Source organism: Diadema antillarum, unplaced genomic scaffold, assembly GCF_040938485.1.
Source record: "Diadema antillarum isolate AM-2024a unplaced genomic scaffold, OU_Dant_1.0 seq00000398_RagTag, whole genome shotgun sequence".
NCBI classification, from domain to species: Eukaryota; Metazoa; Echinodermata; class Echinoidea; order Diadematoida; family Diadematidae; genus Diadema; species Diadema antillarum.
Window position 1 is genome coordinate 2,173,846 of NW_027271389.1, and position 17,724 is coordinate 2,191,569.

The 17,724-nt window shown below is 39.9% G+C and overlaps 1 protein-coding gene across 1 annotated transcript in view; it reads right to left on the reverse strand.

Annotated features, from left to right (window-relative positions):
• The window catches only part of LOC139732049 (FERM, ARHGEF and pleckstrin domain-containing protein 1-like), a 145,567-nt gene that overhangs the window by 56,934 nt on the left and 70,909 nt on the right, over nucleotides 1-17,724 (reverse strand). The window contains exons 5-7 of the mRNA XM_071642928.1: nucleotides 5,010-5,088; nucleotides 2,581-2,678; nucleotides 1,382-1,505 (exon numbers count right to left, since the gene is read on the reverse strand). Of these exons, the coding sequence (XP_071499029.1) occupies nucleotides 1,382-1,505; nucleotides 2,581-2,678; nucleotides 5,010-5,088 (301 nt within the window). The remainder of the gene's footprint in view (nucleotides 1-1,381; nucleotides 1,506-2,580; nucleotides 2,679-5,009; nucleotides 5,089-17,724) is intronic.

A 17,724-nucleotide genomic window follows, 5' to 3' on the forward strand; every position in this document is an offset into this window, starting at 1 on the left:
TTGATTGTTCCAATCCTTGTGGGATATATCTCTTGTTGTGTGAAAATTATTTGCTTCAGAACGGTCTCATATTCAAGTAATGTGCAGATTAATGCCCCGTCACTGACCAGGCACGCTAACCTGAAAACATTAATCTGCACAATACTTTAATATGAGACCATTCTGAAGCAAATAATTTTCACACAACAAGAGATATATAATGTACTCTTAAATGAATCCCACAAGGATTGGAACAATCATCCTCCAGCATTCCCACTGATTCCCACTGATCAGTTACTAGCCATCCCCTTTAAATGATTAACTGACCATTAATCCAAAAAAGTCATTTTCACCAAAATTGCAGATACAAGGTCCTGTCACCCCAGCGACGATATGGGTTCATTAAAAGCAGAAATGTTAGTTAGTATACATTGATAAAGTTTGAGGAAAGTCAGACAAATTGTTCAAAAGTTGTGAATATATAATGATAAAAAGCCTTGGCTAAATCTATGTACTGTCATCACTGGATAAGAAGACTACAACAAAATGTCACAGCAGGGCAACAATAAAAAGAAAATGTACACAGAATTCCACACAATTTCAATTTTCTATCATAATAAAAGAGTATCTGACTTAACTCTTTCAGAAGAGAGAGGGAATTTTAATACTACCCTTAACACATGTTGGCAACAAGTCAAAGGAATGCGTACCTTTCTTTAAAAATGAAATATGTACTAAGAAAGATATTTCTGCATCCACTGAATCAACATATACATTGCATATTTGGAGTAAATTCACGAGGGGATGGCTGGTAAAATGTTAAAGGACAAGTTCACCTTCATAAACATAAGGATTGAGAGAATGCAACAATATTAGTAGAACACATCAGTGAAAGTTTGAGGAAAATTGGACAATCGATGCAAAAGTTATGCATTTTTAAAATTTTTGTGTTGGAACCGCTGGATGAGGAGACTACTACAGCTTGTGAGTCATATGCGTACAACAGTATGAAGAAAATGTAAAGAAAATTCAACATATTTTCACTTTTTTCGCATAATAATAGAGCACTTGACTTGCCTCTTTCTAAAGGTAGGGGGAATAATATTACCCATAACATTTGTCGATAACGAGTCGGGGGAATGTGTACTTTTTTCAAAAGATGAAATTTTGTGAAATTCTCTTTATATTTTCCTTATATTGTTGTACGCATGTGACATCTAAGTTATTCACACACTGCAGTAGTCTTCTCATCCAGCGGTTACTGCACAAAAACTTCAAAAATTCATAACTCTTGAACGGATTGTCCGATTTTCCTCAAACTTTCAATGATGTGTTCTACTAATGTTGCTACATTCTCTCAATCCTTATGTTTATGAAGGACAAGGATTTAAGGATTACATACATGTGATTTTTGTGATACTCCTGTATCTTGAGCTCCATGGGCCTAGACTGGTTGGGCACAAAGCGGAACGCTGTGATGTATCGCCCGTCATCGTGCTCCATCGGGCTGTAGTCGCCGACCTCGGCTGGTGAGTGAGGCATAATTGGAATATTTCAGAACATATATGAAGCAAAACAAGGCATTCCATCTTATAACACTTTGATATCTCATGACATTCTTTTTTCTCCATCATACATTCATTGCTATTGACAAATTTGTAACATTGACTCTTCTGGTATTAAGCTTATAAAATCTAATTTTTCAGGGAAAGGATCACATTGGCTTCATTTGATGTTATTTTTCTTTTCTTTTTTTTGTTCTATTTCTCTGTCCACTCTTTGCACAATTTACGGAAACCTACTGTACTTCAGACATGTATCAATGCAAGGAATGTGTGACTTAAACATTTAGTATTAATTATGAACACCATATCAGACTGTTGCTATTGGCAACCCCACCCATATAGCTCTTACTCCTGGCTGCAGGTGTTTTTATTTATTCATGTTGTTGTGTGTTTCTATTTTCTTGTACCTTGTCCAGCTCACTCAATGTAATGAAATCAACATGTGCCTGCTGTATCTCTGATATCTCAGGTGCTATTAAACTGTAATATAAAATGTCCTAAAAAGGGGGCAAGTGACTGGGAAGGGCCTACTCTATTACACCAAGTACAAACACAGAGACTATTAAATGCGGATAGAAAATTACATTCCTGATATCAATAAGGGGTTTTCAGAGACACACAAAAAGAAAGAAATGAACTGTAATGATTATTTCTAAAACTGTCTTGAGGAGAATAAAAGAGAGAATATATGATGACCATACTGCAAATAACAATACAAATATTTACCCTAATTTGGGGCAGCAAATATTTCAGCATTCTTCCCTGAAGCTACATAAATAACTTTTGGAACAACCCCTCCATGTTTTGTTTTGTTTTTCCATGGAAATGAATGTTTATATTCCATAAAGGACATCAAAATCAAACATGGCATTTTTAAAACTCCTTTATTGCCCCAACTAAAATGTCGCACTTTATTCGCCAATGGAACAAAAACAAAAAAGGGTTTAAAAAAAAATCAGAATGCCTGAAGAAAGAGGACGCGGGTCTAGTTAAAACATTGCATCATGACAACTGACGAGAATGCCGACTGACATACCTTGCAAAATGTAGGATGCCATGAGCGCTGCTGTGTTCTCTGAGCAAGGTAACCTGCCATTGGCCAGATCCTTCTTGACTTGCAGGGCAAAGAGGTACCTGGACCAATCAGAGAGAGGCTATCATGAGCACCACCTCGAGTACTACCGCACCAATGAATGCATGCACACACACACACACACACACACACACACACACACACACACACACACACCGAACTCCCACTTCAGAAGTCATTGGTGAAGACTAACGACATTTATTTGCACACTTGAATCATTTATGGCTGTAATATTGGCACGGTGGATGGCGGCCCCCGGGCAAAAAAAAAAAGAAAAAAAATAACATAAGTACAGAGAAGGATAAGTGTGCACTGGCCTCTATAATCCATATCAATATTTAAACGGGCAAGCCTCTACAGCAGAGAAAAGACTCACAGAAGTGAATAAAATTGGTATTGAAAGCTAGCCGGTGTGTACTTTTGGTGCAAAATTTATAGTCCCCAGAACAGATATATTGTACCAGCATTTCTGACGTTGGGGAGGCAAAATCTAAGTAAGAGCTCTGACATTGGATCTCGAATACACAGTATACAGTAGGTGGCAGCTAATCTGACAAATGTTACAGAAAGATGTTTTTGAAACGTGTGCACGCATCTGTCTTTTAAATGATCTGTCTGTGCATCTGCGTGCTGGTCGGGGAGGGGGAGGAGGGGTGGGGGAGAAGGGACAGGAGGAGGGGCGGCAGCATGGGGTGGGGCATGGGGTGGGGGCAGAAGGTGAGGCAGGACACGCAAAGTAGGTGAGGTTGGTGAATGTAACAAAGGTTTCTGGGATACAGCTGAACACAGCAGTGTGCCAATCTGCTGTACAGCAAGCTTTTTCCCTTTTCCAAATAACCATGAAAACAGAGCCAAGAAAAGTATGGGGGGGGGGACAGAGCACGAAACTGGGAGCTAGGAAGAGGGCGAGGGTGAGAACTCAGGACAAAGTGCAAGATGAAAGAATAACTGAATACAAAAACTTATTCTACTCTTCGGAACGGGGTAGAAGATGACTTGTACAGGAATAAAGGGTATATTAAAGGGAAAATAGCCCCAAATATAAGTGTGAATTAGGTGAACGCAGGGATATTGGTAGAACACATCAGTGAAGTTTACGGGAAATCAGACAATTTTTTCAAAAGTTCCTGATATTGCTTTTTGAAATTTTGGTTACCCATCACGGGATCAGCATGCTTTCAAAGTTTGTGATGCCATAGAAGCGGAACGATAACAAGAAAAATACTGCAGATTTTCACTTTTTGTCAACATAATGAAAGAGCACTTGACTGAAGGCAGCGGGAATCATTTTATCCTTAGCATACATATGCCAGAAACAAGTCCAGACAACTCCTACTTTTCATTGAAAGAAATTTGTGGAATTCCACGACTGCGTCATCACAAATTGTCATAGTCTCCCAATCCTGCAATTGTCATAGGCACTGGGACATTACCACGAATTGTCCGATTTTCCATAAACTTCACTGATGTGTTTTACCAATAATTCAGCTTTTACTGAATCTACATGTATTTGGAGAAAATTTCCCTTTAAATTTCTATGAGTCATTCTCTAATGCGGCTCTCAATGTCTTCTACAAAACATTCACAGCGATATGACTATTTCACAGAAAAGGGCAGAAAAAAAAAAAAGCAAACAAATCTAAGTACTCAAAGCAATCATCCAGCTGCTGACTAACTTGTTTTGAGATCTGTAAAGTTGTGAGCAGCCTGTTTTTTGACTGGAAAATAATGGAATTTCATCCCACGTAATGTCAATATACATTATTTATGTGTGCATTATACTGTTTTGGGTGATCAGAACCACATCACACATGCATGAGCAAGCTTTGAGATTCATCAACTGATGAATTGAATTACAAGACGTGCATATAATGCCTGCATAGTGTGTATGTGTGTGTGTACATATATTTGTACATGTACATACATCTGTATGAATGTATGTACAGTGTATGTTTACTGGTGGATACATATGATTTATTGTGTTTGCGAAGAGGCAATGTGTGTGTACATGAGTAAAAATGTAGCAAATGCCATTCTGCCTCTGACAAACAATTTAATGGGTGTCAAGGGAATGTGTGGTTGTTGCAGGAGGAGAAATCTTAATGGGACGTTTGATTTTGTGATAATCGCCATAAAATATGATCTGCGACGAAACTGTATTCACCTAGTGATTTACAGCAGCCATCAAAACTTGGGAGAACAGGGCACAATTTTTACTGCCTACGAAATGGGCAGTACAGACAGAGAAAGAGTTTCAGGTTTTCTTTTTTTTTTTTGGGGGGGGGGGCAGAAGGAGGAAGCTAGGAAACAAGAAATATGGCAAGAAATCTAGCAAAAATGCAATATATGTACAGAACAGATAAATTACTTACTTTGTGAATTCCTCATGTAGCTGCCCAGGATCAGATAAGTAGAATTTGACAGAAAAGTGGAATAACGTCTTCTTCGGTGCTGCGGACAGAAAAATGGTAGAGGTACAGAGAGAGAAGGGGGGGAAGTGGGGAAAATAAGAGAAATTATTCATCAATGCGTGGATTAATCATTAAGGTTAACAATGCATGGATGGTAGACACTTCACTTGTACAGCTGTAACATGTTGATGACGGCTCTTATGCTCGAATATCAAATTCCTGAGAGAAACCAGGTCACTTCACTACCACTTAAACCGAGGCACCGAAAATGAGTGGGCACTTGCCTATGCCAAGTGTAAGGTCCTCGCCCACAAACGTCCGTACGGACAAACGAAAGAAATATCACTGCAAACTGAGCACACAACATCCATGTCCTTTCAGCACACTGGTTCTCCGAAAAGTATACATCTCACTGCAGAGGTTTGCTTCAGTTTGCATTATGTCTAGGGAAAACATGTGGATAATATGTATTTTAATTAAATTGTTATAAAACATTTATTGCAGTACCAGTAAGAGCTATGATAAACAAGAGTCATTCATGGATATTATCTCACGCTGAAAATAGTGACCAAATACATCATTACGACTGTCCCATCTGTTTTCTTCAAACTCCAATTGATATCAGCAAATGTTTTAAAGAAATGTGACTGATCACAAAAATATTTCTTATAGAGTCTGCAAAGTTTCATGAGCAAATCGGTCTGAAATGTTGACGTCGGTGAATTAAAGTGGTCCATCTTTTCTGTCTTTGTTTAACGTAATGAGTCTGCCGGGATGATGCTCTGCCTTCCTCCCAATCAAAATGCCAAAGCGTATTTGTCGCACATACGCACACGGCAGCTATCACTGCCTTGCGTCTGATGTGGAAGGGAATCCAATATATATGCCCAAGAGCTGTATCCCTGTAACATCTACTTATCTTTTCATGGATAGTTCCCAGGCATATATGACCACTGTAGGCACTCAGCGAAAAATAAAAAAGAACAACAACAACAAAAACTCATCACTGGACCTCAGATTGGCCCATTCATATTGCATGAGTCACAATAATTGGGGCAAATCTGGCCGTTTGAATGGCTCGACGTTGGTCACGCCGGACTGCTTCGCCGGACCGGTAATTGAACGGTTTCTGATTCATGTAATCAAACGGCAGCATTCCCATCATCTCTGGCTGCAGTAAATGGCTTCCTCAGATGCCTTATTAAGTCATCACATAGAAAGGAAATCTTCAAATGTCATAGGTGGCTGGTCTCTACGTCTTCTTCAAAGTTGTACTACAACCAGAAACAGCACATACATACAAATATCTTTCCCCTCTTCTGATGTTAAAGTCATAATTTACCACTTCCAGATGAAACAAAATCCAGCATTAGTGCTTTAAAATAGTTGTAAAATGTGAGGTTGGGAGAAAACAACCACTGTAAATGATCGATTTTAAGTATTGTTGAATACACAAAATGTGAACAATGGTTCTAATAAAAATAGTTTCCAGACTAAACCGTCTACAGTTATGGTTTAATGAGAAAAATACTGATATCTCCTTATATTTTAGGCTTTATTGCAAAAGTTTTATATGGCAGGATGTTTTGTGATACAACAGACCTACACATATGCATCAGATAAGATATCTTGAATATTTTTTAAATCACTGCTCCCAAAGGTAAACAGGACCTTTAAAGGGATATTTCTTGATGTTTAAACATGAAAATGAAAGAAAGAAATAAAGGAATGATATTTCGGTTTCATTAATCCATTTGTCTGTTTGTTTGTTTTCCATCTGACAAACTGGCTGGACAGCCCATATATTCAGCTGCACTTGCTAGTCTTCCAGCCACAAGTACTTGGGTTGACCACTTCTCCGGGTTATGCACCCTGCTCTTTGCAATGACTGAATGAAGCGGGATCTTTTACATGCATGAGTTGTAACTCGCTCACACATGGGCCTTCCATGTTAAGTCCTATCCTGACATAAATAAATAATTTGTTGTTCAAACTTTGCGCTGTAGATTACAATTCCTCACATTTTTTAATTCTCTCTGAATTTTGGCATATTTGCATGGTTGACTCTATGTCTATTGTGCAATGGAAGTACACCTAGAATCAATCAATTTATTCACCTCTGAAATTACAGTTCCCTCACTGATTCAGAGTAACCACACTCCAGCAAAAAAAACAACAACAACAAAACAAAACAACAATAATGACAACGACAAAAAACAACAATAATAATACTAAAATATAATTACTGCAACTTCAACAAAAACACTGCAACCGGATATGCTTCTACCCTTAAACACGCTACCAAAAACTGGAGGGGAAAAAAACAAGAGACCCGCGGGTCACGCGCTCACCTGAGTATCGCAATTTCACCTTCCATGCATTCTTGCACACTCTTACCTGAGAACATTGGAAACTTACATAGGTCTGCATATGGATCCCCCCCCCCCCTCCCATCAACTCCAGGGAGTGGGGGGCAGGCAGCCCTGGATCTGCAATGAACAAACTTGGAACTACAGTCATCAATGTACAAACTCATGTTATTAACTTTGCTTTATCATTCCTTGTTCTAGAGTAGAAGATTTTAAATATTCCTTAATGTGGGGGGGGGGGGGCCTCTAGGGGCCCCCCCCCCCCCCCCCCCAAGAGGGACATGGTGCCCATTTGAAGTAATCGAGATTCTATCCCCCTAGAGATGCTACCTGCTAAGTTTGGTCAAAATTCATCATGAGGTTTTCAAGAAGAAGATGAACATGTACAATTCAGGCCCCATTAGGACCCATCCCACTCCCCTCTCCTGGGTCCCAAGGGGGGGGGGGGGTACCCCTGATCCTTGAAAAGACAGTCATCAATGTACTAACTCATAGTATTATCTAAGCCCTATCACTTCTGGTTCTAGAGAAGATTTTTAAATATTCCTTAATTTTAGGGGGTTTGGGGCCCCCCTGGGGTCCCCCCAGGAGGGCCATGGTGCCCATTTGAAGTAATTGAGATCCTATCCCCCTAGGGATGCTACCTACCAAGTTTGGTGAAAATCAGACATGGGGATCTCAAAGTGAAGATGAAAATGTACAATTTAGGCCCCATTAGGACCCCTCTAAAGCCCCCTCCCCTGGGTCCCAAGGGGGGCACCCCTGATTCCCCCATGAACAAACTTGAAACTACAGTCATCCATGTACTAACACATAGTATTAACTAAGCCCTATCACTTCTGGTTCTAGAGAAGAAGATTTTTAAAGATTCCTTAATTTTAGGGGGTTTGGGCCCCCCTGGGGCCCCCCAGGTGGGCCATGGTGCCCATTTGAACAAATTGAGATCCTATCCCCCTAGGGATGCTACCTGCCAAGTTTGGTGAAAAACGGTCATGGGGTTCTCAAGAAGAAGATGAAAATGTAAAAAGTTTACGCACGACGCACGACGGACGACGGACGACGGACGACGCACGACGCACGACGCACGACGCACGACGGACGCCGGACGAAGAGCGATCGCAATAGCTCACTTGAGCCTTCGGCTCAGGTGAGCTAAAAAGCAGAGCAACTAATAGCATATCAAAACTGTGCTGCAACTTGTTAATGCATCGGTACCCTAATCAATATCTGTAATAATCAACTCTGCCTCTACTCTGAGCGGCACGATCATAACCTCAGCCACATGAATAAAAAAAAGGGGGAATTGTAAATGCAATCTATACGTCCAAGTGATTGACCCTATTAATGTGCCCAGACGGGTTGGCAAATTCTGAAAATAGTTTTTTTTCCCCCTTTTTTGATTTAAAGGTAGCCATGACAAACAGGGTGCATACTAGCAACACTCTGTCCGTTCATCTGGAAGTGGTTGATTAGGGCTAAGTGATTGCTAATCCACCCATCCCTCTCTATCCAAAGTCCCTTCTGGGCTTCCTGTTATTCAGGAGGAGGGAGGGATTGCTGCACACAGAAGAGGAGCCAACGTGGATCGCTATGGACGGGACTGATGGAGGTACAGGAGCAATACGAAACTAGGCTGCAAGACAGCGTCTGATGGTCGGAAAGATGTCTGTGCGATCACGAACTTGAATAATTTTTTTCAAACTGTGGTTTATTTGAGTGACTTATCTCGCTCATCAATTGATTTGACTTTCACTGCCAATAAAGATCTCTGCCTCTCACATCAAAGAACCATAATGAGAAAAAAGCTACGTTCCTACAAAGGAAAACAAATGTAGGAAAGTTTCTGCTTCTTAGCCATTAATATTCCTAGTGATAATATTGCATCCATGTGCACGCTAACGTGAGCTCCCTTGCACATTTTAAACTTATGTATATTCTGCACTGACTGTAAGCAACACTTTTTGGCTTAAGTCTTTCCATATACACATTACCATTAATATTTTGCTTGTATATTTCCCTTGTGCAATGTATGTATACATGTATTCATTACCAATTCATTACCAATGTTAATCACTGCAAAATCATATTGCACACATATAGAGTTTTGTGAAAAGATGTTCATCGTTAAGTGAACGATTATTCATGATAGTCTGCAGACATGAATAGTTGATTTAAATAAAAATAAAAAAAAATCAGCAGACTCTTTGGACAGAGACTAATCAGACTACAAGGAGTATGCAGATTTCCTGGTTATTGCTCGGCATCCCCTAGATACTTAGCTATGACTGCACTTTGTAAGTTGTGTGTTTGTTCATGCACAGTGAGTACCATTGAAACGATGCGCTTCAACTCTCGAGGCACTGTACATTTGGCATGCCATCGCAAGGATGACTGGTAGCCATGACGACTACGACAACTGTTCCCTTATCGCGTCCTGTCACGCCACAGCACAACGAGAGGTTCATCACGAGACACGCTCATCTTCCTTTGGAGATGGCTCCGAAGAAATAAAAAATGTGAATTCAAACTTTACGAAGGCTGCATGACGTGGTTTCCTACCACATCCAATGCTTTTCACCCCACAGTGATGGCAACTTTTGATAAAAATAGCAGAAAGGAAACTTAATTTACTTTTCTGGAGTCTTGGGATTTTTCTGCCGTTCTCACACACGATCCACTCCCCCCTTCTCGTTACCGAAAGGAAATTGGGCAGATACACAGAACCCATGGAGGCTAATCTAACTCATTAGAACGTTAGCCAAATACTTCCTGTTTTCTACACAGCTCCTGGGTGTAATTAGAGAAAAGCACACCAAAGCCCATGGTTGATCAAGATATCTGCAGGACCATGTGACTTGATTTCATTTATAGTCAAGGTGTCGAGAAACTTTATCTCCATCACCAGACCACGTGAAGACGTTCAAAAAAAAAAAATCATAAAAGTAAGACTCGTTCAGGGTTTAGACAAATCAATGTTCGCAACAGGATGCAAAAACCAATGATTCTTGTATGGACTTGCAAAAATAACAAATCACTCAATCATAATGCTCCACTTCACATTAAAAATATCAGTACATTTCTTCTTAAAAACAAAAAAATTCTTGTGATTTATAAGTTGCCTCACGCAGTGTGTGGATTGCATATGAAAAACAAAAATACTATATCTTATCAATCCCTTGACAAAATTCGCCAAATAGTAGGTTGAGGGTAAAGTGAGCCAAGGGTCTTGCTCCAGTCATTGTTTTGCCATTGTAAGTGCTTCACATTCAGCTACAATATAAGTGAGTTTTCTTGTGCCATGCGCGAACATTGGTGAATGTACTGTAAAACCAGAAACATTCACGGCACGAAACTTTCGTGAATTGGAGCCAACGGCCTTTTACACGGCATGGCCAATATTTAGTGTGATCTTCAACACACTTTGTTTGTTTGTTTGTTTTTTGGCCATTACTAATACCTTCTGAAAATTCTGCTTCAAAGAAAACTCATGACTAATCCTCCTTCAGATATTAACAATACAAACATTGGTTGTTGTTGTGTGGTTTTTTTTTCTCTCTCTCTTAGATACAGACATGCTGCATGTTGCATCATGTCATTCACTATTCCAAGACATCTCCCCGAAAGGCAGATGAATGAGTGCGTGGAGGAAGGACATGATTACATTCAAGGAAAAAATCGCAGAGGCTTTCTGTCTTCAAATTTAGGGTGTGGCACTTTTGACAGGTAAGCCCCTTGTTTTAATCTCCCAAATTTTCCTACTCAAACTCTTCATATTTTGTTGTTTCTTTGTTGCTTTTACTTTTTTTTTCCTTCAGCCTACATCTGACATTCTGTGTCCATGTAAAGCAAACAGAAACCTTTCTTGAATATGTTTTAAATGTTGTTTTTTCTACACACAAACTACCTTGGTTGAACCAATAAATAATAGAATCATATTTTGTTTTGCATTTTAGTCAAGCTTTTAAGCCAAATCTTGTCCCTCCATATTTCTGCAATCAAAGAATACAGACACCAAAGCACAACACAAGCACACACACATACGTACACACATACACTTTTCTGTCTGTCTGTCTGTCTGAGCATAATCTCCTAAAAATACTCATCCATCCTTTAGCATACATTTTGCAACCTCCCCCCCCCCCCACCTGAAGTATATTGAGTCATATCCCCCTATCTTCCTGTCCAGACATATACCAACATACACACATTAGAGCACTCTGTGCGCTCCCCTCAGTGATCCAGACATGCAATCAAGAGGCAAACCCTACATGAATGCCTATGGGTGGGAAGGTGAGAATAAACCCTTACGGCATAAGTCACGCCAATGTTTATGCCAGTTGGTTTTCTGAATAATGGTGCAGGGTTTCTCACATTCTGTGCAGACGTGATTATGTTTAGCCATAAATGCCATAGTACGATGGCTTGCATATGATGTAGTTTAATATCTTTCAAAAAAAAAATGAAAGTGCTAAATTTGAATGCTGCATTTCAAACACAATTGCAACTACAATTCGAATCATTGTTCGTTTACACGATCGAGGAAGGCTTTGTGGATTCTGCAGATTTGAATTTCATAGCAAGGAGGGGAGGTTTGGTTTCTTTCAAAGTTCCCATCAATGATTCTTGAGCCATAAGTAGCGTGCCCTTTGACTGCAGTGCGAGCATTTGGGGAGCACGGTCTTTCTGCAGAAGTGGTTGAAAGGTTACTGTAAGCTCCATACCCAAAACACAACTGGCAGTCAATTTCTTTCACATGGTAGTTTTGTTGCATAATTCTGGAGAAACCCGATTGGAAAACACCTCCGGACCATCATTTGAGACACAATTGGAATCATGATTCAAATCGCCCTCCTCGATTGCAGTTTGCATTCACACTGCAAAAACGATTAATTTGTAGCAGGATTCTAGTGATGCGTCATTACAATCGTGTTTGAAATTAAAGGACAAGTTCACCTTTATAAACATAAGGATTGAGAGAATGTAGCAACATTAGTAGAACACATCATTGAAAGTTTGAGGAAAATCAGACAATCGGTTCAAAAGTTATGAATTTTTGAAGTTTTTGTGCAGTACCCGCTGGATGAGAAGACTACTGCAACGCATGAATAACTTAGATGTCACATGCGTACAACAATATAAGGAAAATATAAAGAGAATTTCACAAAATTCCATCTTTTGAAAAAAAGTACACATTCCCCTGACTCCTTACCGACAAATGTTATGGGTAATATCATTCCCCCTGCCTTTAGAAAGAGGCAAGTCAAGTGCTCTTTTATTATGCGAAAAAAGTGAAAATATGTTGAATTTTCTTTTACATTTTCTTTATACTGTTGTACGCATATGACTCACAAGCTGAAGTAGTCTCCTCATCCAGCGGTTCCAACACAAAAATTTTAAAAATTCATAACTTTTGCATCGATTGTCCGATTTTCCTCAAACTTTCACTGATGTGTTCTACTGATATTGTTGCATTTTCTCAATCCTTATGTTTATGAAGGTGAACTTGTCCTTTAAGCACTTTTGGTACATGTGAAAGCTAGGTTAGATTTCTCATATAACATCCTTGCCTCATCTTGTCCTCCTCTAGGCTCTAGACTAATAATCCACCAATGTTTACATATCTTGTTGTAGGTAGAGTTGCACTTGTCTTCCTGGCTACAAGATTTAGCAGGGCCTATAAAAACAAACTCCCCAAGAAAGATACACACAAAAAGTACCAGGTCCATTTGTGTCAGACGAAAATTTACAGCCATCCTGCCCTGGGAAGGCATTTCATTGCTACACTGGACACTTCCAGATGTCTTAAATGTCCAGTACAATTATGAAGTGTATGTTTTGATAGTGAATATGACACACAAATCCCCTGCATGACAAACATTACCTACTTTGTGTAATATTTATACAAAGATGGAAAGCTTGCCTTCTGCGTAGGAGAATTTCATGCACATTAGATTTAATTGTAAGTTGTTATGTGATGAGGCATGAGGAGACACGAAGGGCAGATGCCATTTTGATTCGGTCCGGAGGGGGTGTGTCGCTGCTGGTCCCGAATAGAGCTGAAATGTAGAGGTTTGGAAGCATGAGCAGAGAAGGCGCGGTGCTCTAAAACCACAAATTTTTGTGCGTATGAAACTTTCACAAATGTCCTGAGAAAAAAGTAAAATGGATGTGAAAGCTTTTGTCTAAACAATGCATTGAATGCCAGCAGCAATTTGCAAAAGTTTCATGCCACAAAATCGGCCGTCGGCTCCAATTCGCAAAAGTTTCATGCCGTGAGGGTTTCTGGTTTCACAGATTCCTTGAAGGTCTCCCTCTGTTGTTGTTTTTTTCTTATCCTCCATGCTTTCTTTCTACTGTGATGAGCTGAATAAATCACCTACTTAGGCAGCGAGACAACATGCATTAGTGATCGCCAATTGCACTCAGGTGTCATGAAGAATCCACTTAACACATTTCCATGACACACTGAAACAGTATCATTATGTTTTTAGGACACACTGAGCGAAACTATAGGTCTATATAATGTGCTGTTTGTATGATTAAGCTCTTCCAATTGAGCGGGTATGGTTACCCACTCAATTGGAAGAGCTTAATCATACAAACAGTACATCATATCTAGATCTATAGTTTTGCTCAATGTGTAATTGCAAGGCTCCAAGTATCAAAGCACTTTGATATTAGACTAAATAGAAACATCCATATCCAATCAGAAAGTTAAACAGCCACCTGAGCTGCCATTTGGTTGCCATCACGGATGATTTATCGACAGAAGAAAGAGTCATAACTTTATCACTCATCAGGTCAGGTCAAACTAAAATTTTCAGTCATTTTTATGTCCACACAGGAAAAATCTTGACATTATGTCATATGTGTAAGTATGAATTTCATTATGTAATGTACAAGGTTTGCATGCTGAATCGGGAGGGGGGACATTAAAATATATATGTATGTATGTATGTATGTTTGTTTGTTTGTATGTGCATGTACACTTATCTGCAACAGTGAGAGTCGCAATGGCATTTTTCCTGTTTCATTTCTATTCTATATTTTGAAGTTCCTTTTCCAGCCGCAGTACTTGGTAAGTCATTGCCTGGAAAGTCAGGTAAAGTACATTACACATGGAAGTAAGCAACCCTTTTACTGAGCCTTGTACGCCTCATTCAAGCAGAAATTTCAATCCCGTGCTAACTATTAAATGGAAACGTGCCTTCCATTACGTTTGCCAAGGACCCCTCTCCCACTACCAGTACCAACCCAAATTGAATTTGACCGGGACAGCACAACCCGAGGCCTGCCAATCCACAGTTTAATGGTGTAACTCCACAACACCTTCAAGTTTTGCCTTCATATACAGAGTACAGTCAGACAAGTAGAATGGTGCAGGTTTCATCAGAACTGGCCACAAACAGTATAAAATATTGAATCTATTTAAAAGAGAATTTTGGAATTTTACAGTTAAACATCTTTCCATTGAACAGTAATCTTGCTCACACCTCTACACTAGTAAAGGTGATGATATCATTCCAACTGTCTGCTCCCTCATTGGTTCGTAAAACAAGATGTCATCAAAATCACCATTCGGGTTGATGGATCTAGCTAGTGCAATGTCATTACCCCCTAAACATCAGCCCAATTAGATGGGAAATGGGCAACCTGACTCCAGCAACGTCCAACTTGAACACCAGTCAAAAGTTGTTCGGAACACAAGCGGGACTCTTTGACCAAATTATCCGAGCACTTGGCTTCATGTGCGCGGTCAACGTTCAGACGGTGACTGTCTTTCACCATCCTCTGATGTGGACGAGCTATTAAAAGCTATACTGATCAAGGGAACATAAAAGGGCCTTGGATTAATGGAAAGTCCATTTAACCTAAAAATAACCTATAACATTTTAGCAGCCAGTTATTCACAGAACAAACTGGTATGATAATATCCCAAGCGAATCAGAGTCTTAATGATGGAATGGATCTTTCACTCATTCAACTTGAAAAGGGCAATCTCCTTCAGGAATTACTTGATCAGACGCTAGCATTACCTTTTACGGTAATGACAAATCACTGTATATCTCATGGTTGGACATCCGGGTATATAGCGGGAGCTGGAGTGAAAACAAACCCATGATTGGCAAATTTTTAGAAGAAATTATTCTACTTCTCTCTCATAACTGGCTTTGAAATTCCATGAAATCATCAGATATGGTACATGCCAACATTTCTGATAGCCACAAGAAATGTTATTGATACATCACAGAACAAAATGGTCGAGTGAGGATTCTGGAAGTTGACGCTGTGTTGTTTGTATTCACCATGTAGAATCACAAGTGCATTTCATGCCGATACACACTCGTACTCCAGTTCCACACATCACACATGTACTGCACAGGCCCAGTGTTTGTTTTCACTTCAGCTATATCAGAAGTGACACGTACCTGATCATGAGAATAGACTTTAAAGACAACCTACAAAGTAGGCACAGCAACTTGGAAAAATTTGTCACTTTCTGGTAGTTTGTTCATAAATGTGTCTGTTTGTAATAATTCTATTCCATTTTTGTTGCCACTTCAAAGATGGCATTATCCCATTTCTTGCCCAGAATACCCCAATGAATATCTACTGTAGTATGACCATCATATATCAACTGGCTTCATCAGCCTCGGGATTCTTTGAAGGTTTCTGAGGTGGAACAGAGCATTATGTATGGCACTGTGTGACAAAAGGAACCATAGAGTGACTCTAGTCTTAGCCATGACAGACTCCGCCTCTTTTCTTTCTTTCTTTCTTTCTTTTTTGCAGCAATGAGTGGATTCAAAATTACACATCTCCATTACACTTGGTTTTGAGGCATAGACCTAGTGTCACTATAAACATAGATATTTTGTTTATTTATCTATTCTTTTGTTGAGCAAATTGGTACTGTAGATTGAAATGTTATGGATCTAATATTCATTTAGATCTACCTATTTAAATCATACAGTTTGGTGCAGCAAAATATCAACAAGGGTTCTTGCATGGTAGTAGAATATATAGACATGGTTTCTGTGGTCAAGAAATATGTATTTTATTACTATCATATCATCATCACCATCGTTATCATTATCATATCGATTCTTATTGTCATCATTATCATTATCATTAAATTGCACTGCTAGTTCCATAGCTGTGGAGTCAGGCTGCCTAATTAAAAAAGACTCCAATGTATACTTCCAAAAGAAATGTACTGGACAGGGGAGGTATATATGTGCATATATGATATCAATGTATTTTGTAAGGAGTTCCAGCGCAAGGTGTGGTGTGGGAGCTTCGCCTGCATACGGGGGCCCCCTTCGTCACACTCCAAACGGGAAGGTGGGAGAAGGGAGAGAAATCAATTTGGGAAGCGGAGCAGATGATGGGGAGAGGAGGGAAGTAGAATTACGCGGTCTGCAACCCAACTAATGACTTTATTATTAAGTGCAATTTAATTACGTCTCTTTAACGTTGCAGGCAACGCACGGGAGCTGGCTGGAAGCTTCGCAGTGAGGTTGCGTCACACTGTCTGATGTTATAGAAACTACAGCAGAGCATGTGTGAAGGATGTTGTACTCGTATGCAGACATATATATTGCATAGCGTTGTATGTATGGTACGTATACATGAATGTGTGCATGTGTGTACGTGTGTGTGTGTGTGTGTGTGTATGTGTGTGTGTGTGTGTGTGCGTGTGTTTGTTTTCTTATGACTGCAGGTGAGTATTGAGCATGGAGAGCATGGGGACATGTATGCATACGTGGACCATGCGTGCATGTTTGTGCATCAGGGAGTAAGATATGGAGCGAGGCAGTGTACACGGTACACATGGAAGGCTGAGATTCAAAAGCAGGCGACCGAAGAAGATGCGAGTGAGCTGAGCGAGGGGGCTGGGATATCACTATCTTTAAAGGGTCTGGTCCCGGTGTTTGGACAGACACGGAGCCCAGGCGGCAACAAAATACGACCACTGCCCCGGAGCGAGAGGAAAGCAATCATGGCACTCGTCGAGAGATTGGATGGCAGTTCAGCTTGACGTGTCACGCACATTGCAATCACAACGAGGAGAAAGCGAGTACGTCAGACAATTTGAAAATTTGATGAGGGGTGAACCATTCTTTCCTCGGTACCATGCGCATTATCAACAACAGCCTGATCCATTCCTACAGATTTGAATTCATCTTTGCGGGGTATATTTCACGAGAATGAAGTGTGCCACTCTAGGATTAACAACATCAATTTTCTTCATTCAACCTCAGATGGAATTCACTACTAGTATGCGTCTCGATAAAACATGAGTT